This window comes from Saprolegnia parasitica (genome assembly GCF_000151545.1).
Source record: "Saprolegnia parasitica CBS 223.65 unplaced genomic scaffold supercont2.2, whole genome shotgun sequence".
Lineage (NCBI taxonomy): Eukaryota > Oomycota > Saprolegniomycetes > Saprolegniales > Saprolegniaceae > Saprolegnia > Saprolegnia parasitica.
This window is the reverse complement of record NW_012156396.1, coordinates 585,988-611,305: the sequence shown is the minus strand read 5'-3', so window position 1 is coordinate 611,305 and position 25,318 is coordinate 585,988. Positions and strand designations below refer to the sequence as shown.

At 59.9% G+C, this 25,318-nt stretch overlaps 12 protein-coding genes across 12 annotated transcripts; 6 read left to right on the top strand and 6 right to left on the bottom strand.

Annotated features, from left to right (window-relative positions):
• Window positions 1–64: 64 nt before the first annotated feature.
• SPRG_00798 (hypothetical protein) lies at window positions 65–1,381 on the bottom strand (the record flags this gene model as incomplete). The annotated part of the gene is made up of 8 exons (XM_012339015.1): window positions 65–241; window positions 285–391; window positions 438–608; window positions 649–775; window positions 827–974; window positions 1,026–1,186; window positions 1,231–1,297; window positions 1,344–1,381. The coding sequence occupies 8 exons, from the start codon at window positions 1,379–1,381 to the stop codon at window positions 65–67; spliced, it is 996 nt and encodes a 331-aa protein (XP_012194405.1).
• A 466-nt stretch (window positions 1,382–1,847) lies between these two features.
• On the top strand, window positions 1,848–4,486 carry SPRG_00797 (hypothetical protein). The gene is made up of 10 exons (XM_012339014.1): window positions 1,848–1,957; window positions 2,005–2,114; window positions 2,160–2,235; window positions 2,283–2,344; window positions 2,392–3,037; window positions 3,086–3,386; window positions 3,446–3,592; window positions 3,642–3,906; window positions 3,957–4,202; window positions 4,249–4,486. The coding sequence occupies exons 1-10, from the start codon at window positions 1,876–1,878 to the stop codon at window positions 4,444–4,446; spliced, it is 2,133 nt and encodes a 710-aa protein (XP_012194404.1). The 5' UTR covers window positions 1,848–1,875; the 3' UTR covers window positions 4,447–4,486.
• Window positions 4,487–4,919: 433 nt separating this feature from the next.
• SPRG_00796 (hypothetical protein) lies at window positions 4,920–10,040 on the bottom strand (the record flags this gene model as incomplete). The annotated part of the gene is made up of 1 exon (XM_012339013.1): window positions 4,920–10,040. The coding sequence occupies one exon, from the start codon at window positions 10,038–10,040 to the stop codon at window positions 4,920–4,922; it is 5,121 nt and encodes a 1,706-aa protein (XP_012194403.1).
• Window positions 10,041–11,555: 1,515 nt separating this feature from the next.
• Window positions 11,556–13,019, top strand: SPRG_00795 (hypothetical protein; the record flags this gene model as incomplete). The annotated part of the gene is made up of 1 exon (XM_012339012.1): window positions 11,556–13,019. One exon carries the CDS (start codon window positions 11,556–11,558, stop codon window positions 13,017–13,019), a length of 1,464 nt encoding a protein of 487 aa, XP_012194402.1.
• A 598-nt stretch (window positions 13,020–13,617) lies between these two features.
• Window positions 13,618–15,656, top strand: SPRG_00794 (hypothetical protein; the record flags this gene model as incomplete). The annotated part of the gene is made up of 2 exons (XM_012339011.1): window positions 13,618–14,465; window positions 14,531–15,656. 2 exons carry the CDS (start codon window positions 13,618–13,620, stop codon window positions 15,654–15,656), a joined length of 1,974 nt encoding a protein of 657 aa, XP_012194401.1.
• Window positions 15,657–15,910: 254 nt separating this feature from the next.
• Window positions 15,911–17,781, top strand: SPRG_00793 (hypothetical protein; the record flags this gene model as incomplete). Its single annotated transcript, XM_012339010.1, has 4 exons — window positions 15,911–16,702; window positions 16,752–16,948; window positions 17,004–17,105; window positions 17,155–17,781. 4 exons carry the CDS (start codon window positions 15,911–15,913, stop codon window positions 17,777–17,779), a joined length of 1,716 nt encoding a protein of 571 aa, XP_012194400.1. The 3' UTR covers window positions 17,780–17,781.
• A 409-nt stretch (window positions 17,782–18,190) lies between these two features.
• On the bottom strand, window positions 18,191–18,579 carry SPRG_00792 (hypothetical protein; the record flags this gene model as incomplete). The annotated part of the gene is made up of 2 exons (XM_012339009.1): window positions 18,191–18,201; window positions 18,240–18,579. The coding sequence occupies 2 exons, from the start codon at window positions 18,577–18,579 to the stop codon at window positions 18,191–18,193; spliced, it is 351 nt and encodes a 116-aa protein (XP_012194399.1).
• A 545-nt stretch (window positions 18,580–19,124) lies between these two features.
• Window positions 19,125–20,310, top strand: SPRG_00791 (hypothetical protein; the record flags this gene model as incomplete). The annotated part of the gene is made up of 4 exons (XM_012339008.1): window positions 19,125–19,454; window positions 19,501–19,854; window positions 19,900–20,075; window positions 20,127–20,310. The coding sequence occupies 4 exons, from the start codon at window positions 19,125–19,127 to the stop codon at window positions 20,308–20,310; spliced, it is 1,044 nt and encodes a 347-aa protein (XP_012194398.1).
• A 28-nt stretch (window positions 20,311–20,338) lies between these two features.
• On the bottom strand, window positions 20,339–20,569 carry SPRG_00790 (hypothetical protein; the record flags this gene model as incomplete). Its single annotated transcript, XM_012339007.1, has 2 exons — window positions 20,339–20,479; window positions 20,513–20,569. 2 exons carry the CDS (start codon window positions 20,567–20,569, stop codon window positions 20,339–20,341), a joined length of 198 nt encoding a protein of 65 aa, XP_012194397.1.
• A 155-nt stretch (window positions 20,570–20,724) lies between these two features.
• SPRG_00789 (hypothetical protein) lies at window positions 20,725–21,279 on the top strand. The gene has a single exon (XM_012339006.1). The coding sequence runs from the start codon at window positions 20,740–20,742 to the stop codon at window positions 21,220–21,222; it is 483 nt and encodes a 160-aa protein (XP_012194396.1). The 5' UTR covers window positions 20,725–20,739; the 3' UTR covers window positions 21,223–21,279.
• SPRG_00788 (hypothetical protein) lies at window positions 21,257–22,749 on the bottom strand. Its single transcript, XM_012339005.1, has one exon. It carries the CDS (start codon window positions 22,721–22,723, stop codon window positions 21,290–21,292), a length of 1,434 nt encoding a protein of 477 aa, XP_012194395.1. The 5' UTR covers window positions 22,724–22,749; the 3' UTR covers window positions 21,257–21,289.
• A 652-nt stretch (window positions 22,750–23,401) lies between these two features.
• On the bottom strand, window positions 23,402–25,318 carry SPRG_00787 (hypothetical protein). The gene is made up of 6 exons (XM_012339004.1): window positions 24,723–25,318; window positions 24,438–24,676; window positions 24,231–24,393; window positions 24,061–24,181; window positions 23,748–24,002; window positions 23,402–23,693 (listed from the first exon to the last, which is right to left on the bottom strand). The coding sequence occupies exons 1-6, from the start codon at window positions 25,216–25,218 to the stop codon at window positions 23,471–23,473; spliced, it is 1,497 nt and encodes a 498-aa protein (XP_012194394.1). The 5' UTR covers window positions 25,219–25,318; the 3' UTR covers window positions 23,402–23,470.

Sequence of the window (25,318 nt, the reverse complement as noted above, 5' to 3'; positions counted from 1 at the left end):
TAACCAACTTCTCTTCTCTGTTTGCAATTGGATCGTTAACATAAACGTTGCGGTTGGCGTACGCTCAGTAAAACACGCTGAGCGTGCGGTGGTGGAAGGGCAGCGCCTCCTTGGCGTTCTCGCCAATCTGCCAGAGAAGCCAGTCGAGCTCAATGACCTTGATGCGGTGGCCTTTCCCAACGAGCGCTGCATGGAGCATCTCGACCGCCTGGATCGTGCACGCGCGGATCTCGATTTCCATCTACGCGAGCAATAAGTGCTGGAAAGCAGATATGAGGGCGTACGTGCGAGCCAAAGGGGATTTGCTGCTTGGCCTGAATCATGGCTTCGAGCGCCGGCGTGTACTCCAAGACGCCTTCCGGGCGGAGCACTTGGGGCACGCGGTAGTCGGCTACGTTCACGTTTCGAGCTCCATAAGATCGAGGCATGGACGGTACCAAACATGGTCAGGCGGTCAATGTCGTAAAAGCCGCAAATGGAGTGCGTCGACGGGTCGTTCGGAACGACGACGCGGCGGCCGTACGCGGCCCAGACGTCGCCGACGAGGATCTGCACGCGCTTATACAAAAACACCTGGTTGCCCTTGTAGACGGCGTGGTCCTGGAAGCCTGCGCCGCATGAGCGTCCTGGCGGCAAGCCAGAACGTACCCGGAAAGTGCGCCAAAACGAGGCGAAGCACTTCGACGGCCGAGTACTGCGCTTGCCGAATGAGGTTGATGGCCTTGCCATCGAAGAAGCGCGCGAGGCCTGCACCGAGTTCGCGGACCTTGCGCACCTACGCAAGCTTGAGAACTCCATTGTGGGCGACGGTAGCAAGACGTCGTACGCGCTCGTCGAGCTGCGGCGGCGAAAACGGCGCAAACCACGAGGCGACGGTCGTCGCGTCGACGGTCGCGAGCCGGTCCGCGTCGAAGATCGTGGCATCGGCCGTCAGCGCCTGCTTGAGGCCCCGCGCCAAGTGCTCGTACTCCATGCTACAGCGTAGTATATCGTCAGCATCATCCATCTGCGCCACCATGTCGTACTCGGGCGTCGGCCAAAAGCAAAAGTTGAGCGCGTCTAACACAAAGACGTATTGGCACGTGAGCGGCCCGTCGTTGGCAGCATCTTCAAAGTAGTGGACGTCGCCAAAGTCCCACGCGATCTGATCGTGGATCGCGTCCTTCTGCCCGAGGTACACGGCTTCCTACGAGGCCATGAGCGCGCGACGAGGCAGCGACGTCGTCGCACCAACTTTTCGGTCAAGGCCGCGATGCCAGCAGGGCTAATCTTGACGTGCTCGGCCTCGGCAACAACGCTGGTTGCAGCCATGAGCCATCGCACGCCGGCGCGTCAGCACGTACCGGGCGGTGCTTTCACGGACGTACGCCGTCGGGTCCATCGCTTCTTCGGTTGGGTTCAACTGCAAAGTGGCTCGAGGTGGCATTCAAATAAAAGGTGGCATGTGTGCCGAAAATAGACGAACCGTGCCATCAGGTGGCGCAGAAACAGACAGCCGGCCAAGCCGACCCTGTATGGACGAGCAAGTGGAGTTCATCACCGAGACGAAGAGACGTTGCAGATGGGTGTTGGTGATGACCGCAGTCGCGCCTTGTGGTCACGTGGTGCCGAAAATAAACGTCGAATGCCGCCTTGAAATGTCCTGTTTTTACTGCTTTCGGGCGTCAGGTCCTGATTACAATGTGTGAGGTGCGCAGCCTATGTCTCGACATGGGGTACGTACATTAATGTACGTCTAAGCATGCTTTGGATATGCATGTATGTAGTACGTCATTGTACGTCATTGTACGAAATTCGGGTATGGGTACGAAATTCGGCCAAAAGCCGAATCTTTCGCGGTTCGATTTGTTGATTTTCTGTGAAGACGGCAGCAGCATGGCAAGTCGCGAAGTGCTCTCGGAGGCGACGAGCATTCATGAGGGCCCCGTGCCCGCGTACCTCCTCGACCAGATCGCTGGTACGCCTCCGCGTCCATGGCTGCCCGCTCCCACGTTGCCTGTGTAGGCCAAGTGAGCGCCAACGACGGCTCGGGCGAGAAGGTGGCCGATTTTCTGCTCGGCCGCATGAACAAGAGCAACGTGAACGTGCGCCTCAAGGCCCTGCAGATCATTAACGTACGTGGCCTTGGTGTCGTTCATCGAGGCTCACGGCATGGCTAGCACTGCCTCAAGTGCAACAACCAAGGCTTTATCAACGTCGTCCGCGAGGACGAAGAAGACATTCAGCAGCTTGCGAGTACGTCTCGACAACAAGCAATGCAATATCATTGCGTCCTCGTGTAGATGGCCCTTTGGATCCATCCATTGGCGACGAAAAGACTCGCCGCATTCGAACGGCCGCCCAGGTACAGCGTTTTGCCTGGTGGAGCGAGGTCTGAACAGGCACATGCAGGAGATCCTCACGTTCTTGAATGGCGGCGCGGCTCCGAGTGGCAGCTCAATGACGCAGAGCCCGCAGCCAGGCTACGGAGCCAACCGATCGTCGCAGCACGGAGGGTATGGCGGCGGTCCGCCGCAGGGCTACGGTCAGCAACGAGCCGCGCCTGTCTGGGGCAACAACAACAGCAACAGCAACCAGTACCCGACACCAGGTCAGCCAGCGCCGTATGGGAATCAAGCGCCAGGACAGTACGACCAACGCCCGGCGCCGTACCGAGACGCGAACCAAGGCGCGAGCCCGTACCGGGAACCCTACCCGTCCTCGGGGCAGCAGACGTGGGGCAGCAATGGCGCTGCACCGGCGCAACAACGACCGTCCTTTGGCGGCGGCGCGTCCACCACGACGTGGGGCGGCTCGAACTCGAGCGCCCCTACTGTACCGCAATACGGCCAGCCGACTGCACCGACGTACGGTCAGCCGACACCGCCCCAGTATGGTCAGCCGACACCGCCCCAGTACGGTCAGCCGACTCCACCGGCGTACGGCCATCGTTCCAGCACGTCGAGTTCGATTGGCGACGGCGCGGCGTCGGTCTCGGGTAACGCGTCTGGCGTCTGGGGCAAAGGTGGCTTTGAACGGCGAGAGTCGCAGGCCAACGGTACGGCACCCTCCGTCTCCTCGTCCTGTATCACCAATTACGTCGTAGATCCCAACAACATCCGGTGGAGCAGCGCCCGGGACAACCGTCCGACCGTGCTTGTCGGCACCAAAAGCTCCATGTTTGGTCCGACGCGGTCAGTGCCGCCGGTCGGCAACCCGATGATGCAGGGCAGCGGTCTCTCGGGTATCGGCGTCGGTATGGGCGTCGGTGGCATGAGTGCGCCACCCGCGCCGTTTGCCTCGTCTGGTCCGCGCCTTCCGACGTCGAGTCTCCCGGTTCAAGACAAGCCGTCGACCGCGTTTAGCCAAAAGCTCGATGTCATCAAGAAGAAGGGCATGGGTGTCATGTACGACCACAATCTCAATGGCTCTTGTGTCTCCTTATAACTGCATCTCACACGCGTAGAGACATGTGGGATCGGCGCAACATGGATAAGGACATGGCGTCGTCGTTGGCCGAGCACGACGATTACGTGCAGACGGACATTCGCGCGATGGACCGCGGCGCAGCGTACAACCCGGGCGTAACCATGGGCAGCTCGGACAAGAGCGGGTACTTTCGATTCCCAAAGCAAGCAGGGTGCTAATGGTGATGGTGCTAGGGACTATGAACGCACGCTGATTGACGACTTGTGCCCGCCGGGCGGTCTCGCGCGTGCGCCGCCGTCGGAGAACCTCAAGCGATTTGTCGACTTGGCCAAGACGCTTGATATCCATACGATCGGCGAGCTCCTCCTCGATAAGCTTGAAGACAACTCGTGGATGGTGCGCCTCAAGGGCCTCTGCGTCTGGGAAGCACTGCTCGATGCGCCCGGCTGCTCCCACTACGGCGACTGGCTCGAAGAAAACCTCGAGCTCGTCCAGCACGTATGCTTGTGTCATCTCTTTCGTGTTGTATTGCGAACGGTCGTATGTAGCTCACGCAAGATCGCAAGTCTCATGTCGCCATCAAGGCCAAGCAGGTGCTCACGCTGCTTGGCATTGACGTCGGGGACCTCCCGGCCGCCGCACCCAAGCCGTCACCGGCGCGCGCGCCACGCGCATCGGCCGAAGTCGACATTCTCGGACTTGGCATGGGCGGCCTCTCGGTGGAGGCCGCGCCAGTGCAATCGCCAGTCCAACTACCGCCGGTCGCTGCGACGCCGCCACCGATGGTGACACAGGTGTGTAGATGCGTGTGATGGTTCAATGCTGACGCCGCCGGTGTAGAACCTCTTGAGCTTTTCGCCGCCGATGCAACCGACGCCGGCGCCGGGCGTCGTGCCGCCGTTGATGGCCACGCTGCCGCCGGACGCGACCCGGTCGCTGAGTGACTTTGGGAAGGACCTCTTTACCCTCGCCAACTCTCCGCGCGCGCAGCAAGCGGCGACGCCGAGCGGCGAAAAGTCGGCTTTTTCCTTCATGTAGATTCCCTAACCCTTCCTCCGACAATGCTGTCGTCTGCTTCTTTTTCAAGTTTGTTTGAAAAACCGATCGACAGCATCGTGCTGTGGTGGACATTGTGCCACTCGCTCACGATACCGGTGGTCCTGCGCGCCGGTCCTTGACGCAGCCTTCGCCATCGGCTTGGCTCCAAAAACTGCGTACGAAAGTAGCCCCGATCGCGACGCCTTAAAGTACGGAACAGAGCGCGTCGTTATGCGTCTCTCTCGTGACCGCAAGTGCGGACGGGCAATTGCAGAGGAGCAGAACAAGTCTCCGCGCAACCACGTCCAAGTGAGCGAGTGAAGGAGATGATTGCTAGTCTCTGTGTATGCCAAGCCTTTGCACAGTTCATGATGACGTGAGACACGTTTTTAGAGTTCGATGGTCAGAGTTGGGGTAAAGAAGACAACCAAATCAAAAGGAAATGAGAAATCAGATCGATTTCTGCGGCCACACTAGGTGGCGGCAAGCGGCAATGGCAGTGCACGGGCGCGGTGGTCGGTGCACGAGGGTGGCGCGAGCACGTGGAGGCGCCACTTTTTGATGTCGAGCACATAGAGCGAGTGGCGCCAGCGCAGACTCAAGAGCCCAGCGATCGTGGCCGAAGCCGAGTCGAGGTAGTAGACGTCGTCTTCGAGCCAATGGGTCGAGTTGAAGTGGTAGTGGGCCGATGCGTAGAGTAAATGCGAATGGATCGACGGCGGTGGCACTTGGCGGCACCGCACGCGCTGGAGCAGGAACGTGCCGAGCACGATTCCATTGGTGGCGCCCAACAGCGCCAGCAACCGCGTCGCGCTGCCAATGGCGACGACACCGCTTTCGCACACGAGCTGCGCGTCGACGGCGGGAATGTCGCAGCGCCGGTCGATCGCTGCGGTAGGGGTCACGGGCGTAAGAAGGCTCCAAAGCGCTACACTTGCCCACACCGCGAGGCTGCTTCGTCCCGCGTACAATGGCGTGTACTCGCGCGTGTAGAGCGACGCCACATCGTTGAGGAGGAAGACGACCCACGTGGCTTCGCCGCCGGCCATAATCGTCGCGGGCCAGCTCGGCTGCGTCGCGTGAAACAAGTAGAAACCAGAGTCGTCTTTCCGAATGTCGAGACGGGCCGTCGAGAGCAGGCAGAGCGCCGAGACGCCACGCAAAAGAAGCAGCGGCCGGCCGATCCAGACAAGACCAGTGACGCGGTTGATGGCAAAGAGGTTGTAGCCGTGGACGCAGCCGCGGCTCCAGAGCACATGCCCGCCGGTGAGAAGCGCCACAAGCATGAGGACGCCGGTGACGTAGAGCAGAACGTACCGCGTGTACGTGGCGACGTTGGTCGGCACTTCGAGGGCGTTGACGGGCCCGACAAGCACGGGATTACGGGCCGAGAGGGTGACAACTCGACCATAGTTGCTTTCAAATGACACGACCTCGCGCACGCCGCGCAGCCACTCGAGAAGGTACATGTACCCAAACACGTGAAAGGAAGGGTCGGTCAATGGGAAAAGCGGCGACTGCATGAGCTGTATCGAGCCGTTGGCCGCTTGCATGTACTGGACAAGGCGCAGCTGCTGCAGCGTGTCGTCATCGCGCACCGCAGCGATGAGCGCCTCGTGGTTTGGCAGGAGGAGCGCTTGCAGTAGCTGCTGCGTAGAGGCCAGGAGGCTCTCGCAGGCAGCCGACGATCCCCACATATGGCCGCACGCTACCGTAGCACTGAGTGCGTTCGTCGAGACCAGCGACTGGGTCGCACCGATGGCATCGATCACAACCGAGTCTTGATTGTTGCTCGAGCAAGCCCCCGTGTTGGAAAAAAACTGCAGCACAAACGTCACGGGGGCGCCCTGGCCCGGGCACGTGAGGTCGCCGCCGACAGACGCCAGCATCGCCCACTCGGTCGGTGTCGGGAAGAGCGTGACCGAGGGTGAAATCTGGGCAAACGCTGCAGTCGCTTCACCGCCGGCGAGGCCGGCGACGATGGCCGCGCGTAGCTCTGCGTACCACGTTCGCAGCACGATTGGAAACGCCACTCGGCGCATCTCGATGGTGCCAAAGGGTCCGACGGCGGCTTCCAAGGCCGCCATCGCGGGATCAAGCGGCATGCGCAGCGTCTGGTTGCGTGCGAGCACGGATGCGATGGTTGTCGCGTTACCAAAGGCAAAGAAAGGACTCTCTCGCAAGAGACTCGACCCACCCATCCCCGAGGCGTTGGCGGTGACAGCCCAAAAGTAGCTCGCGAGCGGCCACTGCATCTTAAAGGACGTTTGCATCGCACTGTGGAGGGATGCGTTTGACGCGCGCAGGGAGATCGCATATCGCGTGTTCAAGGCCGTTGCAATTGAAAACGACTCGACGACACCGAGACGCTTGTAGTTTTGCCACTGCGTCTCATACCGTTGGAGGCCGTGCGTGCGCCAATGAGCGACTTCGCCGTCGATATCGAGACGTGGCGCCGCTAGCGTCGCGAGCCAGGCACGTCCCGACGCGCTCGTCAAGAGATGCGCTTCGATTCCGATCGCAAAGCCAGGGTACCACCACGCATGCGAGAAGGCCACGTTGCGCAATATGGGCTCCAAGTAGACGGCGCCATTCGACGCATTGCACTGCGCCTGGCGCGCCGACGAGATGGCCATGGACCACGATCGGTTGAGGTCGAGAAAGCAATAGCTTGTGGCGATCCACGGCACATCACCGCTCTCCATACGCCGAAGGCCACGCACGATGGCGGGAAGCGTGCTGACTTCGCTCTGGAGCATGCTGGCATAGAGGTTCGAGACGACCGTGTTCGTATCGGAGAGGTTGTATCGGTTGGCATTGTCGCGGTACCGACGAGCCGTGAGGTCAATGTCATAGAGCGACGTAGTCACTTGAAGCTGCTGGAGAAACCAGTTGGCGAGCAGCGTCTGGTGGCCCGTTGCGTTGAAGCCCGCCCACCAGAGATCGTTGGCGAGTGCCGTCTCCGAGACGTAAACATAGCTGTAGCTCCCGACGACGGAAAACACAACGTATAGAAACCCAGCACTGGCTTTGAGCACGAGGCGGCGTGGCGCCACCGGTGGCAAAGGCCGGGTCGTTATCTTGGTCTGCAGGCGTGGCCCGACGCGAAGGCCGACGCGGAGCCAGAGACTCATGTCCACAAAGCCACGCCGAAGCGGTAGCAGCCCCGACATAATGGCGCCTGCAGGATCCAAGTGCCCGGCGGCGCTGTGGAAGAAGGCATCGACCGACGCCGCCACAAGCGGACCAGGCTCGGTCCTATGTTCGTCGATATTGGCATTGTACATCCAAAGCGCCGGCAAGAGCACGGAGAGAAGATTAGCGGTCAAAAGGCCATAGAACCGCGCCGCACTTCCGACCTCGATGCGACCGCCCGTACATGTGGCAGACAAGCCGAGCTCGAGGATCGAGCAGGTTTGAGCAACGTGTAGAGTTGCTTGAAACGGAGCAAAGACATCCCAAAGCACGACGAGCAGCCACGCAACGAGGCTGCTGAGGGGTGCATACATCGGCGCGGCCCGCTTTGTCAACGGTAAAAGCACATCGACGAGCACGTACGTGGCCCACGTCGCCTCGCCCGACAAGACCATTGTCTCGAGGACCGAGCGCGGAGCAAAGACAAAGCGGGAGACGCCAGCTCGTGTTTCAAACTGCATCGGCGACGTGCTTAAGATCGCGAGCGCCGTGGCGCTGCGCAGAAGCAGGATCGGGCGGCCGATCCAGACGAGACCGGCCACGCGGTTAATGTGCAGCAATTGGCGCGGCAGCTTGGATCTCGATGCTGCCAGTAGCACCCAGAGGGCGAGGCCTGACAGGACGCTCGTCGAGTACAAGAGGACGTACCAGACGTACAGCGACACGTGTTGTGGCAGCTCGAGGGGGTTGGCGGCCAGCGGCGTCGGCGATACCGCCGGCGACAACAGAGCAAACGCCCCATTGTCACTGTCGTACGCGTAAGCTTCCCGGTCGCCACGCATCCAATCGTACACCGCGAGATACCCAAAAAAGTGCCACGAGCCGTGCACCCAGGGCTGCGTCAAGAAACTTACGTCCGACCCATTCCACGCAAACTGCACCAGGGTCAAGTTGAGGCGCTGCATTGCGTCGTCTGTCGCAGCGGTATTGGCAAACACTGGGGGAAGCCCCGAGGTGGCGAGCCACGACGCGACTGTGCGCAGCACCGCTTGGCATGTAGCGCGACTCGCGTCGCCGTCGCAGTGGCCGCAGATCGCATCCACGTCAACCGTAGGGCCACACATCACATAGGCGAACAGCACTGCATCGGCGTCCAAGACCATCTCGAGCGGTGTCGGTGCCGTGCACGTGTCGTAAAAGCCCAGTTGGTCCTGCGCGAAGGGCTGTGGCGTATTGCCGAGACACATGGGGTTGCCTCCAAAGTACGAGAGACCTGGCGCCCGCCACGAGGTTGGAAGCAGCGCCACGCGTCGGCGTGGCCACGCTGCGAGAGAGGTCGCGAGCGATGCGTTTAGGGCGATGGGCCCATACCACGTGGTTGTATACTGGGCCATACACGCTATAAGCGGCGGCGGCTTGGCAAGGAGCGTGATATCAATGCTGCCAAAGGGGCCCATGTGCGAACGAATGGCCCATTGCAGTGGCGTGTCATTTGTGAGACCGTACTCGATGGTTTCCCAGTGCAGCTTGACGTCGTCCGACGCGGCGCTCGCCCCGCGAACAAGGCTGCAGTTGATGGCCTGGCACTGCCAGAGATCGTTCCAAATGCCGTTGTACGAGTTGCCCATCGTCCAGAGCGCCAAGCCGCGAAAGTGTCTCGGCACTTGGTGGATCGTCATGACTTGGACGACGCCGAGAGCATTGACGACCTCGATGTTCTCCGTGAGCCCGACTTCATAGTAGTTGTTGACTTGGGTCTGCCAGTAGGTTAACCCACGCGATCGCCACAAGCGTACTTCGTCCATTGGCGCCAAGAGCGGGCGCACCCAGAGCGACTGCCACCAGGTATTGTTTTTGAGCGCTGCAAAGACCGCAACATCGAGCGCCTCGGCGTACGCACCTTCGAGCACGTCCCGAGGCACGGCGTTGCGCCAAAGCGGCTCCCAGTAGACAGCAGCGTTGCTTTTGTACTTGGTGTCGCACCGTTCTTGGCGCGCCGACGTCGTCGAGACGGCATACATTCGATCCAAGTCGACGTAGCAGTACTGGGAGTACATGCGCAGCATCCAATCAAAGCGCGTGGCGCGGAGGACGGGCAGCGCCGTCTCGAGCGTCAGCGGCGACTGCAGCACGACGCGCGACAGGGACAACGTCGTGTCGATAAACGTGGGCGCAGAGTCGTACGATTTGCGCCCACTCCAAGTTGGAGCAAAGAGAGAGCTCGACGTTGCGTTGCTCTGCTGCAGAAGGCGCTGAAACACGTCCCCGAGGAACGTCTGGGATCCCGTGGTCGAAAAGCCGGGCCACAAGAGGTCGTTGGCGAGACTCGGGCGCACGAGAAAGAGGTAGTACCAACTGCTCAGTGTCGTCAGTAGCACGTAGCCGCAATAGAGAACCCATGACTTGCTCGATGCCGCCGGCGATGGCGCGCGCGCGACCAGTGGCGCCGGGGCAATCATAACCGAGTGCGAAACGCCACCGGTTGTTATGGAAACGCCATTGGCGCCGCAGCTCACCGATTTCGTCCGAGCGGGGTGTCACTCGAGATACGAGAACGTATGGATTCGTTCATTTTACACCTCTAACTGCACAAAGGGGCAGAAAGCAGGCCCAGAGGATCAGCTAGAGGACGATCCACGGACACCACCCTTGCGCACCCTATCTCACCCTAGCATTGATTCCGAGACATGCGATCCTTGCAAAGAATGATCGGGCGCGGGTGACAATGCCGGTTGTGGCAGCGACTTCAACATCCGGTCTCGTTGCGCCTCGTGGCTGCGACCAGCGCAATGGCTACGCGCGGCGAGCAAGAAAGAACGGCGCACCCATTGTGCGTGGGTTTCTATTCCAAGCACATCCTTCACGGAGCGTTGGACTACCTTCAAGAAGCAACCGCCGCACCAACGACCAGCGAATCCGTTCGAGACAGTGTTGAAGACGTAGGGGAAGCCGCGAGAGAGTGGCACGTTGCCCCCACCCGTGTGGCTCGTCGGCGTGTTTGAGCTGAACACGAGGTAGCTGCGTCAAGCTTCCGCGCCGCACTGATAACGCCAGAAGACATCACGTCAGAGGTCAAAAGCAAGTCGATACGTCATGGTTTCTCCCAGGTGCTACGAACAGAGAGCATCGCTGTCCACCGTACAAACCAGCTGTTTTCCGCCAGCGGCCGAAAAGTGCACCTCTTGCGCCGCATGGTGTGGCCTGTCCGAGGCATGTGCCGCGTTCACGCTACGAGAAAGAGTTGAACGCAAGGAGGAAGCCACGTCCCTGGGATATCAGATCGCTGGTATTGAAGCCTCGCTGCCTCGTGGATTAGACGGCTCAAGATTTGCTGCCGGGTACTGCTACGTTGTTGAGACGCCGGCGCACGAACGGGGTGGGAACTGCGACGTCGCCCTATCGGGTGTGGCCTAGCATAATCCACGACGAACGGATGATGCTACCGCACCCAGAGGCATAAGCTTTGTGCCTTAAAGTCCTAATTCCGACGACCAACCTTCAAGGTGGCCGAACCCATGCGGCCAGGTGAGACGACCAACTTCAATGGGCGCTCACGGGCTTGTCTTGGCGCCAACGTTATCACATTCGCCGTCTTCTACTGGCGAGCAATTGCACTACGGAGCGTCTCAAAGACCTTGTTCGGATCGCCTCGAGCACGAGGATGCAAGGTAGGACAAGCGTCCACTCTCGTCGTCTGCACAAGTTCCAAGCGGACATCCCTGTGCTGGGAAGAGTTGGACTCGGCGTGTTCCGCGCGTCGGAAACAGTGGAAGGGTGTCTTTTCCAGTGGCTGGTTTATCTTTCGGTCGAATATTACAGTCCTAGCATCTCTGCAGTGGGCTTGATATGTCGTGTCACCGCACGCGAGCTTCAACTTGAACGTTCAAGAAACGAAGCTCTTCTAGCACACACAAGACCAAGCCACGCCCGGGTTCTTGGACTTCACTTTCCATTCTGCTCTACCTCCAGCAGCCATGGGTCTCGAAGACGGCAAGGACTACGAAGCGGTCGCCACACCCGTCGACAAGGGCTTCGATGATGAACCCGCCGTCGACAAGCCTCTTGAAGGCTGCTCGATCCCATTCATGCTCATCCTCTGCGCGCCCAAGATGGCCATGAACATGGCGTGGGCTGCGCAGTGGGCCGCCCTCGGCCCGCTCCTCCAGATCCTCCTCTCATCGTCGTGGGTTCAGGTCGTCCAGCTCGTCGGTCCCACGACGGGTCTCCTCGTGGCGCCGACGGTCGGTGTCCTCTCGGATGCGAGCACCTCCAAGTACGGTCGCCGCCGCCCGTACCTCTTCTGGGGCGCGATCACGAGCGCGCTCTGCTGGCTCGTCATGATGCACGCCGTCGACATTGGCGAGGCGCTTGGCGACACCAACACGACCATGATCAACAAGTACGTCGCCGAAAAGACGGAGGACCTCATCGACCGCAAGTGGACGACGTTCTTCACGGTGATCTGCTACATTTGGATGGACATTACGTGCAACCTGACCCAAGTACCCGTGAACCTCATCATGGCCGACTTTGCCGGCGATCGCCAGGTCACGGCCGCCTCGATCGGCGGCGCCTACTCGATCGCGGGCTCGTTTGCGGTCTCGGGCTACATTCTCTTCTTTGGCGCCGCCCACAAGACGATCAAGCCCTTCATGACGATGCTCATTGTGATCATGCTCGTGACGACGATGGCGGTCGTCGTCTTTGTCAAGGAGACACCGTACGTGCCGGTGGTGGCGCGCCAGAAGGGCGCCGAGATCAAGGCGGCGTTCGTGGCGGTCTGGACCGGTATCCGCCTGCTTCCGTACACGCTCGCGGTCTACGCGATCTGCTTTGTGCTCATGCAGTACGGCTACACGGCGTACAACGGCGCGAAAGGCCAGTTCTTTGGCCTCGTCGTCAAGAATGGTATCTCGACCGGCGCGGACAAGTGCGGCGACGAGTGCAACCAGCGCCAGATCGACTTTAACGACGGCGTCCAGATCGCGAGCGGGACGACCGATACCGTCTACAACTGCGGCAGTCTTCTCTGGCTCGCGGTCCTCCCGTACCTTGTGCGCAAGTTTGGCGCCAAAAACGTCATCACGTACGGCACGTTGCCGCAAGTGCTCTTGATCCTCATGGCCTTTTGCAAGAACATTCCGGTCGACATCATCATTGTCATTCTCTGCGGCATCACGCAGAACACGATCAACACGCTGCAGATCCCGACGATCATGCACATTGTCGGGCACGAAGCCGAGAACAACCTCGGGTTGTTTGCTGGCGCGTTCAACTCGGCCAACTGCCTCGGCCAGTTCCTTAACTTTGCGTTCTCGAGTCTCCTTGTGAAATCGGACATGGGCTACGCCCTTCCGGTGCTTGTCGGCGGTATTCTCACCTTCCTTGCGCTTCTCATCGCCTTCTTCAAGCTCGACCTCAAGATGAACACGATGTAATTGTTGCCTGCTCCCCTCTGTCTCGATCAACACGTAGCGTTTTATTTTTTGCGACTTTCTGCTAATCCATGTCGACACAGCCCGTGCCCCATGCCAATGTATCGCAGGCGTACGAGGTCGTCGTCCGTCGGAGCCCACGAGAAAAGTGTCCGTTGCCAATTGCAGCTGAAAAGTGCGGACAAAACAGTGTACGCCAGCAGTCATTGCAAACAGTGTATGCGAATGTACAAGAATAAGACAGTGGTTGCAACTTGCACCCTGGTTGCAGCTTGCAACCGCTACATTCGCATACCCTGTCTGTTGTACCCGTGCTTTCAGGTGGGACCACGTTTTTCATCGCATCGATTTCGTGGCCGCATGCTCGTCCATACAGAGATAAGTCAAGAAGGCAGCGTCTTGGTGTGATCCGCTATCCACCTTGGCTGCACCATTCCAGTGTAAATTATATCTAAATAGACTCACTTCAACAACAAGTGGCAGAAACTCCTCTTTTACGGTACCGCTGGTAGGAACCACTCGTTCAACGACTATCAAACGAGATGGTTGAAACGACGGCTGCCTGTCTATTTTTGACATTTTTGGTGTGCACTCTCAACGCATGGTAGCTGTGGTGCCGTCGCTGGGTCCGCGAGCCGCCGATGTGGTCTGGCGGTACGACCCGCCAGAGTACCTCTTTAACTCCTTCCAGCGCGCGTCTGTGCTGCTCTGTGTCGCGTTGCTCCACGCGCTCTCGGTCTTTTACTTGCTGGCGATGCTCATTGTCTACTGGGTGCTCCCGCCCAGTGAGATGCGTATCTTCAACATCTACAGCCGGCAGCTCTCGTTCGGCGTCTCCATGGCACTCGGGCTCCTGCACTTGCACGGGATCGGGCTCGTGCTGGTGCCACACGAACACCGACACGAACGCCGACACGAACGCAGCGGCTGCTGTATTTGGCACCACCGGTGGTACCGCCTCGCCTTTGGTCGCTACGGGCCGTTTGGGCTCTACGGACCGCTCTACAGCGTGCGCCTTGCGTGCAAGCTCGTGCTACAGCTGCCAATGCAGATCTACCGCGCGTACCAAATGTCACGTCTTCTGACGACACCAACGTTAGCCTTTGCTTGCACGTTCGTGCTTGGGCTTCGCTGCAGCATCCTCCCCGCGCTACTGCGTCTCCCATCAGCACACGCGCGGCGCTGGACACCGGCGGTATTCGAGGCCATGATTGATTTCACCTTGAGCACGGGCATTCCGCTCTGCCTCATCTACCCTGCGCTCCACGACTACTACTTGGCCGGCAACAAGGACATGGCGCAAAACCATATCTGGCTCAACCGCAGCATCTTGCTTGGGCGCTTCGTCGCCATGACGTCGCTCGTGGATGTCTTTGCGTCGAGCTTCTTTTTCGTGACGAGTTATTTTTCCCTCGTCGCGCTGAACCACGGCATTCGCGTTTCAAAAGGGTACATATACATTGGACATATTGTCTCTTCTTCGTCGAGACGGTAACCGCCTACATTCGGTGTAGACACTATGTGCAGCATCGCAAGAGCCTCGAGCACGGCCTTCAAATCTCCGCGCGCATCGAGACGCGCACCTGGCTCGTCCAGCGCAGCAACAAGGTGTTTTGGCTCGTCGCGCTCTTAGCGAGCGCCGTTCTCATTGGCGTCGCCAGCACGAGCCTCTACCGCGCGCCCTGCCCCAGCGGGTGCAAGCTGCAGACGTACCCGTGGTTCGCACTCGAGTGCACGTGCATTATGTTTACGCTCAACTGCAAGCAGCACGACGTGGGCGACGTCGATGCATTCGTCGCAGCGAACCTCAAGCACGTATTTGATTTGAGCATTCTGCAGTGCCATTTACCCCACGGCCTTGCCGCCACCACGATGCGGAGCTTGGAAAATGTCTATGCCCTCGCGCTCGATGCGACTGCGACGGTCTTGTGGGACGTGCCGATCGACGCGATGCCCCCGTCGCTCTTTGCCGTCTACCTCTACAACATGGCCATGCCGTCGCTGCCCACCGCGATTGCAGATGCGTGGCCGAATTTACAGTATCTGTTTCTTCGCAACTTGGGTTTTGGTCAAAACAAGTCGGTCGGGCACTGGCCGCAGCTCAGCCAGCTCTTCCTCGTCGGCCTCAACCTCACGGACGCGCCATTGGAGGCGTTGGCGCCGACTTTGACCGAAGTCGTGCTGGACAACAATGCACTGCGTGAGCTGCCGCTCGCATTGTTCTCGCTCCCGCAGCTCACGCTCCTCAGTCTGATCAACAATTCGATCTCGGAGCTGCCGTTCACGGCACTGCCACCGACGCTTCGCCATGTCTACTTGGGCGGCAACCCGATCCAGCACGTGCCGGCCAACTTGTCCCTTGAGCTCTTCTTGTCCGCGCGCTTGGACCTCCGCGATACACCCTTTTGCAACCGGCTTTTGACGTACGACGCCGCACGCCACGCGTCGTGGGCCCTCTCGCCGATTGAACGCGACATTGTTGCGATGGGCGCCGAGGACCTGTGCGGCCGCGCGTGCAACGTGGGCTGCCATCCAAATCAGATCGGCAACGGCCAGTGCAACCTGCCGTGCTTTACACCGGCTTGCGCGTTCGACGACGGCGACTGCGTCGACTACGTCTTCCCGCTCGACGAGGTCTAGCCCTTGGACCCATAGAAGACGATGCTCTGCGCCCACATGGTCATGGCAAGATGCGCGGCCTGTCCAGGAGCTCGCTTGGGCGTTTGTGGGCAGGGCGCTCCTCTGCCGGTGCGTCTCCGCAACCACACAACGACGACGGGCGAAGCCAGCTGATGCGCCTTCGAATCGGCAAGTTGAAGTTGGGCGGTATCTTAGTCATCCGGATAACCGGCCCGTCCAATCGGCAAGCCGTGGGCATTCGATATTTTCGCCGCATGTTGTCACGCTGGCTGGGGCGAGCCAAGGCGGCGCCGTCGCACGCCGAGTACATCATCGTCGGCGGCGGCTCGGCGGGCAGCGTCCTTGCGAACCGCCTCTCCAAGGACCACTCGGTGCTGCTGCTCGAGGCTGGCAAGAGCGACAAGGGCCATTGGGACTCGTGGAAGATGAAGATGCCGGCGGCGTTGACGTTCAATCTTGCAGACGCACGCTACAACTGGGCGTACATGACCGAGCCGCAAGAGCACGTCAACAACCGCCGACTCGCGTGGCCCCGCGGCCGCGTCCTCGGTGGCTCGTCGTCGCTCAACGCCATGGTGTACATTCGCGGCCACGCCCACGACTACGACGACTGGGCGCGCAGCGGTGCGACAGGGTGGTCGTACGAGGACTGCCTGCCGTACTTCAAGAAGGCGCAAGCGCACGAGCTCGGCGAGGATGCGTACCGCGGTGGCAGCGGCCCGCTGCATGTGACCCGCGGCTCCCAGAAGGACCAAGTGCTCTTCAAGGCCTTCATTGACGCCGGCGTCAACGCTGGGTATCCGTTCACGGACGACATGAACGGGTTTCAGCAAGAAGGCTTTGGCTGGATGGACAGTACGATCTACAAGGGCAACCGCTGGAGCGCGTCCGCAGCGTACCTCCACCCGATCGTGCACGAGCGAGCGTCGCTGCACATCCTTACCGAAGCGCTCGTCCACCGCGTGCTTTTGAATGGCACGACTGCGCAAGGCGTCGAGGTGTCGGACGCCAGCGGCAACCTCTCCACGTACACGGCCGAGAAGGAGGTAGCTGCTAAACGCATGGTTGATGAAGCTAATGGCGACGCTCCACTAGGTCATTCTGTGTGGCGGCGCCATCAACTCTCCGCAAACGCTTCTTCTCTCAGGCATCGGGCCAGCCGACGCCCTGCGCGCCCTCGACATTCCGGTCGTGGCCGACATTGCATCCGTGGGCCAGCACATGGAAGATCATTTGGACATGTACGTCCAGTTCCAGTGCACCAAGCCTATTACGCTGCACAACGCCTCGTGGTATAAGCTATCGTCCTCCCTGCAAACTAGTATTCATGGAATCTCTTGTGTCTAGGAAGTACCCTCACAATATGGTCGGCATTGCGCTCGAGTGGCTTTTCCAGAGCTCGGGGCAAGGCGCGTCGGCGCACCTCGAGTCGGGAGGCTTTATTCGCAGGTTTCCTCTCGAACTGATGGTATAGACTCATGTATGTAATGACGACTAGTCGCCCGGGTCTACGCCAGCCGGACTTGCAATTCCACTTTTTGCCCGGCGCGCTCACGGGCCAGCTCACACCCGGTCCTGTCCATGCCATGCAGGCGCACTGCAGCCCGATGCGAGCGACGAGCCGCGGCGAGCTCACGCTGCAGTCGCGCGATCCACGGCAGCCATTGCGCATCAACCCGCGGTACCTCTCGACGCGCGAAGACGTTGTCGACATCCGCAACGCCGTGCTACTGACGCAAGAACTCTTCCAGCAAAAGGCCATGGATCCGTTCCGCGGCGAACCGCTGTCGCCAACCCGACTCTTTGACGCGAACGAGCATGCAGCCATCGATGCGTGGGTCCGCAACCATACCGAGAGCGCGTACCACCCGTCGTGCACCAACCGCATGGGCACCGACACGCGGATGACGGTCGTCGACCCGAGCTGCCGCGTGCACGGACTCGAGAAGCTGCGCGTCGTCGACGCCTCGATCATGCCCAACATTGTGAGCGGCAACCTCAACGCGCCGACGATCATGATGGCCGAGAAGGCCGCCGACATCATCCTCGGCCGCTCGCCGCTGCCGAAAGCCAAAGGCATTCCGGTCTACGAAGCGCCGCGCTGGGAAACCCATCAGCGTTAATAATGTCCTGCACAAGCACATTCATTCATTGACATCTTGTCTTCGGATGGTGGTTGGCTGCAAGGTACTAGTACTGCAACCCCGTCAGGGACGCGCCCCGTCTGAGATAGATAGATATATAGATAGATAGATAGATAGATAGATAGATAGATAGATAGATAGATAGATAGATAGATAGATAGATAGATAGATAGATAGATAGATAGATAGATAGATAGATCGGCACAACGATGTCCGATTTCGTTGACACTGCAGCTCGCAACCAACGTCGCATGTCGCCCATGCGACGACCGGCTTGAAGGCCCAGGATGCCGAGTCCGATCGAGAAGACGGTGTACGGCAGCCGCAGCCAGTGCGTGCGTGGCCACTTCGGTCTCGATTGGTGGCGTGAGCAACCTCGAGTCGAATCGATCAACTTGATCCTCTAAAAAGCGATGAGGACAAGGCGTCGTCGTCGCACCTGCGATTGCCAGCGTCTGGAGCGCCGCCCAAAAGGCAGCGTTCAATATCGTGTGTACGACGAAGTCGGCGCCTGAGGTGATGGCCATGTACCGGCCAGATACACGTGGCGAGCGAGCCCCGAGGAGAAAGCTCGCGATGACGTCGATGACAATGGCGCCCCAGCGCCGGCTGCGTTGCCAGTGCCCGAGCCGCATCCAGAGCGGCAGAGCCATGCAGTTGATCACAAGCGTAAGCGCAAAGGCGACGCTGTAGCCGGGGTGCACGAGCAGCGCGCCACAGACGCTTACGCAGACCTGCGGCAACCAGATGCGGAGGACCTTGACCTCGTCGGGCGGCATGATGGCGCACGGGCGCTACAGCAGCGTATGTAGCCGCAGGTGAAGGTATGCAGCAGCAGCGCAACGCCACACGTCATGCGTGCAGTTGACGTTGTGGTAGACTGCCTTGAAAAGTGTCGGGCGCCCACAGAAAAACGCTTTCGGAACATGCCAACGACTCGCAAGACCAAAGACGCGAGACGATAAGAGTATGTACCAGTACCAGGTGCCGCCGGTGCGACTGATTCTTGCCTCGTGCCGTTCGCATGCCTGGCAGCATGAACGCTGCTCCAGCTCAGGTGCGAGATCCATTGACAATCTGTTTCGGGTATCGTGCGATCTCAGCGCTCGCACCTCCGTCACGACATCACGCCAATCGTTGAGCCATCAACCCGATTACCACAAGGCCTGAATCCTATCTATTGGTTCGGTACCATGGACCAGGTTGTCCGACAGAGAGACGATGTACTAGCGCACGCTGCAAGTGCCACTGCACGTCGAGCACAAATGTATGGGAATAAGTATAGTATACACATTGCCATAGGACACGCAACCCAACGCAAAGCATGGACGACGCCGGATGCCCGATGGAGACGGACACCCCGGCGAAGACCAAGCTGCGCCTCTACAACCGGTTCAAGCAACGCGAGCACCGGTCGCTGCTCCGGTCCGAGACTTCGCAGCTTCGGCGAAGCATAGCCGCGCTCCACGCGCAGCTCGGTCGACTGCAGGCGCAGTCATCGACGACCGCGCTCTCGTGGCAGGACGTCGCCGCCGCACTGCGCGACGCCGCCGCCACGAGCCTCGTCGAGCAAGTCGATCTTCAAGACGTGCAGCGGCGGCGGCAGCGCTTTCTCGCTGCCATGACCCAGTGGGTCGCGCTCCATAGCGTCCAGGTACACCGTTCGCCTTGAAACGAATGAGGCTACTCAGGTGTCGTAGCGTGGGCTCTCGACGCAGACTACGTGGCGCGAGGTGTCCGTGTTGTCCGACCCGCTGACGCGACTCGCAAGTCTCGACTGGGTCAGCCAGAACCTCTATCACAACACGGACGCTGTCTTTGCGACGTTTGGCCTCTGTGGGCCGAACGCTGCGATGCGCAACCAACGCGCGTGCAAGTACGAGGTGCTTGAGACCGGCACGATCCAGCTCACTTGGCACTATCATCTTTTCGTCAACAAGTCCCTCGACGACGTCGCGCCGCGCGTCAAGGCGCTCTTCTGGGCTCCGCGTATGCAAGGCCGGTTCACGCTACAGCCGCCGCCTGATGTTTATGTGCACTGTCTCGATGCCGAGGTAGAGCCCAGCGGCGTAGGGGCTCTTCTATTAGCGCTGTGGCAGATGCTGGCTGCGACGACCATGGAGTACAAGCGCGTGCAGCGGCGCGGTCTTGAGCCGTTGAACGTATTGGCGCGCGAGTTCAAGAGCATGAACCGACGAACGCTGGTCGGGCGCTCGATTGCATACGACGAGGCGTGGCCACGCGCGGCGCCAGTGCTACGCCACTGCAACGTCTGGTATAACGTCATTCTGCATCTAGGCGATTCGATGTTATGCGATCGGAACAGGGTGCTCTGCGAGCGAGTGTCGCCCACGCAGACGCAAGTGCGCATTTTGGCCATGTCCAACGACGAGGCTGCGTCGACGCTGCAGCTGTCGGACGCCGAGAGTGAGCGCATGGGCGCCCACATTGCCCAGCTCGGCGACGTCCTGCACGGCAACCTCGTCGATTTGGTCGTCGCGGACCACTAAGTGTGCATTTTCTCTAAGTTATATCCTCTCATGCCTCCTCGTCATGCTCGTCGTCTTCACGGAGCTCGGGCAGCGCGTCGGCGTCAAAGATGATGCGGATCGTGAGCGAGCACGACGGACAGCTCGCAATGTCTTCGCCGTCGTGGAGCTCGTCGAGGCCGATAAAGAACTTGTCGCCGCAGGGACACGGGTAGTAGTACACTTGCTCGTCTTCGTTGAACTCCATGTCCTCGATCTCAATCTCATCGTACACCGACATCGTCGTCGTCCTTGTTTGGCGCTGGACTCTCTTCGTGTGATTGGCTGGCAGAAAGCGGCACCTCTTCTCAATTCGGCATGTGCCACACAGAGTGCGGATTGGTCAAATATAACGTAAATGTGTCGAATCACACCGCGGCTAGCACGATCTTTTGTCAAAGGTCGCGGTGCATGCGCCACGGCCGTGGCTTGAAGACCGCGTTCGTCGACACACTCTGGAAGCGACGACAGCGCGTCCTGCTCCATATGAGCGATTTGCATGAATTTACGGCCGCCGAGGTGCTTCGCCATGCCTCGACCGACGACTGCTGGCTCATCCTCGGCGACGACGGCCGCCAAAAGGTCTACGACATCACCGCATTCTTGGAGACGCACCCAGGTGGGCCCGAAATTCTCATGGACCTCGCGGGCCAAGACGCCCACGAAGAGTTCAAGGAGGTCGGGCACTCCAAGGCTGCCCAGGACATGGTCGAGCAGCTCTGCATTGGCCGGCTGCGCATCGACGGCCGGCGCAAGCCCAAGCGCAGCCGCGTCGTCTTGCCCGTTGCCGTCAACGACGAGACGAGTCCACGCAACGACCGATTGGTGGCGCTCATGGGGGTGCTCATGGCGCTTCTCTTTGGCTATTTACTCGTGCCCAACTCGGTCCTGTAATGTCGTCCAGAATGATGCCACTACCACAAGATAAGTTGATCGACGACTGCTATTTGTTTCTATGTGTTTAGTGCTGCAACGAGGCAATCCACGCCTCCTTGCGCGTCGCAAAGCCCGCGGGGCAGTACGGGAACGACGTTGGCGCGTACGTGGCCGGCGCCGACGAAAACAACTTGTACGTCGACGAGTTGTCGACGATGTTGGCGATCGCGTGGTACGTGCTGTAGCCGCCGAGGAGCGATGTGACGATGATGACGGTGACACACAGCATTTTGTGGGCCTTCGACATGCTCGTGCGGAACATGGAGTAGTAAAAGATGAGCGGCAGAATCACCGAGCAGAGGTTCATGACGGACGCGCCAATGAGGTCGGCAATGTCCGAGAACGAGCTCTGCGTGAGCATGGCCACGAAGCACTGGATACCGACCATGCTCGAGCGAAAGACAATCCGCCGCAGAAACGCGACCCGCGTCGCCCGTACCTCGTCGACGCCACTCGCATCCTCGTCGGACCCACCGTGCGTCGGCGTGCGGACTGCAGCAAAGCCAGCTTCGGCCTTCTCAACATCGTCATTGTCGTTGGCGTCCGTCTTGGCAAACCACGGGTCCCATTTTCGTTCAAAGTAGATGAAGAACGGGTTCATAAAGATCGCGAGCGCGATCATGACGTGCACTTGCATGCAGATGAACGCGATGCGGCGGCGCTCCGTGGTCGCCGACATGGCAATCAAGAGGTTGTTGGGCGCGGCGCAGCCAAAGTGCGCGTACCCAACGGCACCGAGGGCCACGTAAAAGACGGAAATGAGCAGCATACCGTAGACCATCGTGCTCGGCATGCTCTCGGGGCGCGGGTGGTGGTTCTGCATCGACGGCACGATCGTGGCCGCGCCATAGGCGAGCGCGAAGGCACCAAACGTGTTGAGGACGTTTGAAAAGCCAGGCGACGCAGTGGCTTCAAAGACGTCGCCGCCGGGCGCCAAGTAGGCGTCGACAGTCGCCATCGTGTCGGCGATGATCGTGCCGAGGGCGCCCGCAACCAGGACCGGGTACGCTTCGTGGAGCACGCGGATGTAGATGATCGGGAGCAGCACGAGCGTCATGAGTAAGATCCACCACGTCGACGAAATGTCGATCGCGCCGTCAAAGATGGACGGGAGGAGCGTGGCGCCGCCAAGCACGAGAAAGGCAATCGGGAGCAGAAAGCAGGACGCGAGCTGCGTGCCTTGGACGAGGAGAGCGCCGGTCTTCCCAAAGAGGTAGAACCCGAGGTCGACGTATGTCTGGACTTTCGGTTCGTCCTTGAGCGCGAGGAGGCACTGGCAGAGCGCGACGGTCGCATATGTGTTGAAGAAAAAGTTGAGTGTAAACGTGATGGCCGACAAGACGGCGCCCGACTCGGCAAAGATGTGGGGCATCGAGAGCGACCCGATGCCGCAGAGGCAGCAAATGAGCTGCACGATGACGCCGACGTCGTAGCGCTGCGGCGCGTACCATTCGATCATGTTGAGAACTCGATTTTTGAAAGAGAAAATTGGGGAATGAGCTTTTTCAAACGGGACAGTCGAGGGATGGCTGGAGGGATGGCGTGTCCCACATGAACGCGCGCTTTCTGGCCGCCTTTGCTGAGCATCCCACTGAGGCGAGCGAGCCACGCTTGAAGTTGGCTGCTCCATGGATGCGCCCTGAGGCAAGGAAGGGTGCAAAGTAGCACTGAAATTGCCGTTTGGACGACGCTTTGACCGGCGCCCATCCGTTATCTAGGTGCTTGCGCTACGACGCCGCCCACAGCGTACAAGGTGACACCTCGCGTTGCCGGGTTGCAGAGACCATTCTGAAGGGCCAAAAGACGAGACATGGACCATTTCCTGAGAGGGATCGGCTCGGTCTGCAGCCATCTCCCTCGGAATCTTGTCAAGCTGATAAAATACGCGATATCAAATCCGATTTTTGGGGACTCAGCACTTTTTTGCAGCCATGTGCAAAGCCACGCGGCTTGAAGTTGGCGCGGCGGGACAGGCGAATCTGGCGCGCCAAGCAAGACAGATAAAGATCGCAGATGGGGACAACGCCGCGCCATTTCATTTCAGTCGCCGATGGGTATTCGATCTAATGCAGTGTTCGTGTAGAGCTTAGAGCAGCGTTGGAATCTACTTCGTATCATGCGACGTCGGCCAGATGCGCTGACCACAACTTTCCCACGCGTGGATTTTGTTCGACGAGGGAAAAAGGCAAGGAGCAGATTCGTTGGTTTAACTCTCTTCTTCGTCCATCGCAACGAGTGGCGTGTACCGAGCAAAGAGCTGTCGCATGTCGCTCTTGAGACGCCGATCGCGCCGTTGTACGAACCAAGTCGTGAGCGCGATGCTCGCGACAAGCCCGCCAGCAAGCCCGCCAAAGTACCACGCCTTGGGGACCGTGCGCGTCTTCTTCGCGCCGCCCTCCATCGACAGGACTTTGACGTCGACCGTGCGACTACATATATGGCACCGCATTCACAGCGTCAGCGCTTGCGTTTTTAGGCTGTACCTCGACGCGTCCTCATGGTGCACGTAGGCTTGTCGGACGAGCGCACTGACGTCGATAGCGTCCAGGCGCGCCACGACGTTTTCACTCTCACCCGCTTCCGCCGACGCCTTCGGGAGGAGAAAAATGTTGACGACAATGGCGTCGTCGACGGTCTCGATCGACTTGATGTGCACGCTGGTGGCTTGGGTCTTTGCCGCAGCGGCGAGCGTCGACGCCAACGTCGTCACGGCCGCCGACTGACCAAACGCTTCGGCACTAGCATGGTAATAGTATTGTACATGTGTTCATTTCTCTATATGAAATGAGCATGTACCTGATACCACGAAGAAAGAGCTTGAGGTGCACTGCATCGGGGTCGACGTCGAGTTGGCAGCCGTAATTTTGGCGGCGCGGGTCGTCGGCTTGGAAGCACAGTCCACACGCATCAAACGATCCTAGAGGATACAGGTCACGACGAAGAACGGACACTCATAGCATTGGTACCATGGCCACCACAGACGCCACACGCATCGCGCGTTGCCGGGCCCCACGGTTCGCCTTTACAGTCGGCGCATATCGTATCCCGACGCTTGTCCTTGGCCGGGAGACACTCGCCGCAAATGTCAAACGAGCCGTCGCCGCCGCACACGCCGCAGACATCGATTGTCTACATGCGTGTGTCAGCATGAATGTCCACTCAACAACGGTCACCTTGTTACTGTGGAGAATATTGTCACAGCCGCGGCACGCGAGGTTCCAATTGGCGCTGTTGTGCGCGTTGCAGACACCGCAGTCGTCGATCGCACGCGGCGGAAGGCACCGACTCTGCCAGTACGCGGGGTCGCAGACACCGTCGGGAAGCGTCACGTTCGAGTACTCGAGGTACCGGCAGAGCACGCTGAGCGGTGCGCAGGTCGTCATCGAAATCGGCTCGTCGCACGTCCAGTCCTCTACGCCGACACATCCTTGTCTCCCTGTGTGTTGGTCATCGCTTACCGTAGAGGGGTTGGTCGTTGATCGTCACCAGCGGGTACGTGGCAACCCCCGCAGCGTACGCATGCGCGAGCTCGGCGCTGTAGAAGTGCGTCGCATTGTTGTCCACACAAGCTGCGATCGCTGCGCCGACCGCCGGCGTAAATGACGTCAAGACGCGGGCGCGGCACGTCGTGGGATCGACACCCGCGGGGCACTCGGTCATGATGCGGTTTGCCACGTCCCAAAAGGCCGACGCGTTCGTCGTCGAGTGCTCATAGGCGCAGAACGCCAAGATATCGTGGGCCAAGACGTCTTTGCCGTCAAGACCGAGGGTGGCGTCGTCTTCTGGATCGTACGTACACGCTCCGTCCACGCAGAGTGCGGCGCAGAGACTCGCCTCGCTGACGTCACCGCAGCCCCACGCGTCGGCGCGGTACATTTCAAAGTGAGGCGTGAAGCGCACAAGGTCACCAAAGGTCGCTAGAAGCGTCGGGTACCCGCTGTAGCCGCTGTCCATGTGCGAGGCCGAGGCGAAATACACGTCCAAACTCACGTGCGTCTCGGGGTGCGGCCTCGTCCAGCGCAGCAGCGCCACGACCGGCGTCTCGGTCACGAGC

Excerpts from the sequence above, each read along its gene's own strand:
- SPRG_00787 (XM_012339004.1), bottom strand. The coding sequence starts at position 25,218 with ATGGACAGCGGCTACAGCGGGTACCCGACGCTTCTAGCGACCTTTGGT. Across the intron at positions 24,394-24,437 it reads ATATTCTCCACAGTAACAAG|ACAATCGATGTCTGCGGCGT; the intron begins GTGACCGTTGTT and ends ACACGCATGTAG. Across the intron at positions 24,182-24,230 it reads TGGCGTCTGTGGTGGCCATG|GATCGTTTGATGCGTGTGGA; the intron begins GTACCAATGCTA and ends TGTATCCTCTAG.
- SPRG_00797 (XM_012339014.1), top strand. The coding sequence starts at position 1,876 with ATGGCAAGTCGCGAAGTGCTCTCGGAGGCGACGAGCATTCATGAGGGC. Across the intron at positions 3,038-3,085 it reads GCGAGAGTCGCAGGCCAACG|ATCCCAACAACATCCGGTGG; the intron begins GTACGGCACCCT and ends ATTACGTCGTAG. Across the intron at positions 3,593-3,641 it reads GGCAGCTCGGACAAGAGCGG|GGACTATGAACGCACGCTGA; the intron begins GTACTTTCGATT and ends TGATGGTGCTAG.
- SPRG_00789 (XM_012339006.1), top strand. The coding sequence starts at position 20,740 with ATGCGCCACGGCCGTGGCTTGAAGACCGCGTTCGTCGACACACTCTGG.
- SPRG_00788 (XM_012339005.1), bottom strand. The coding sequence starts at position 22,723 with ATGATCGAATGGTACGCGCCGCAGCGCTACGACGTCGGCGTCATCGTG.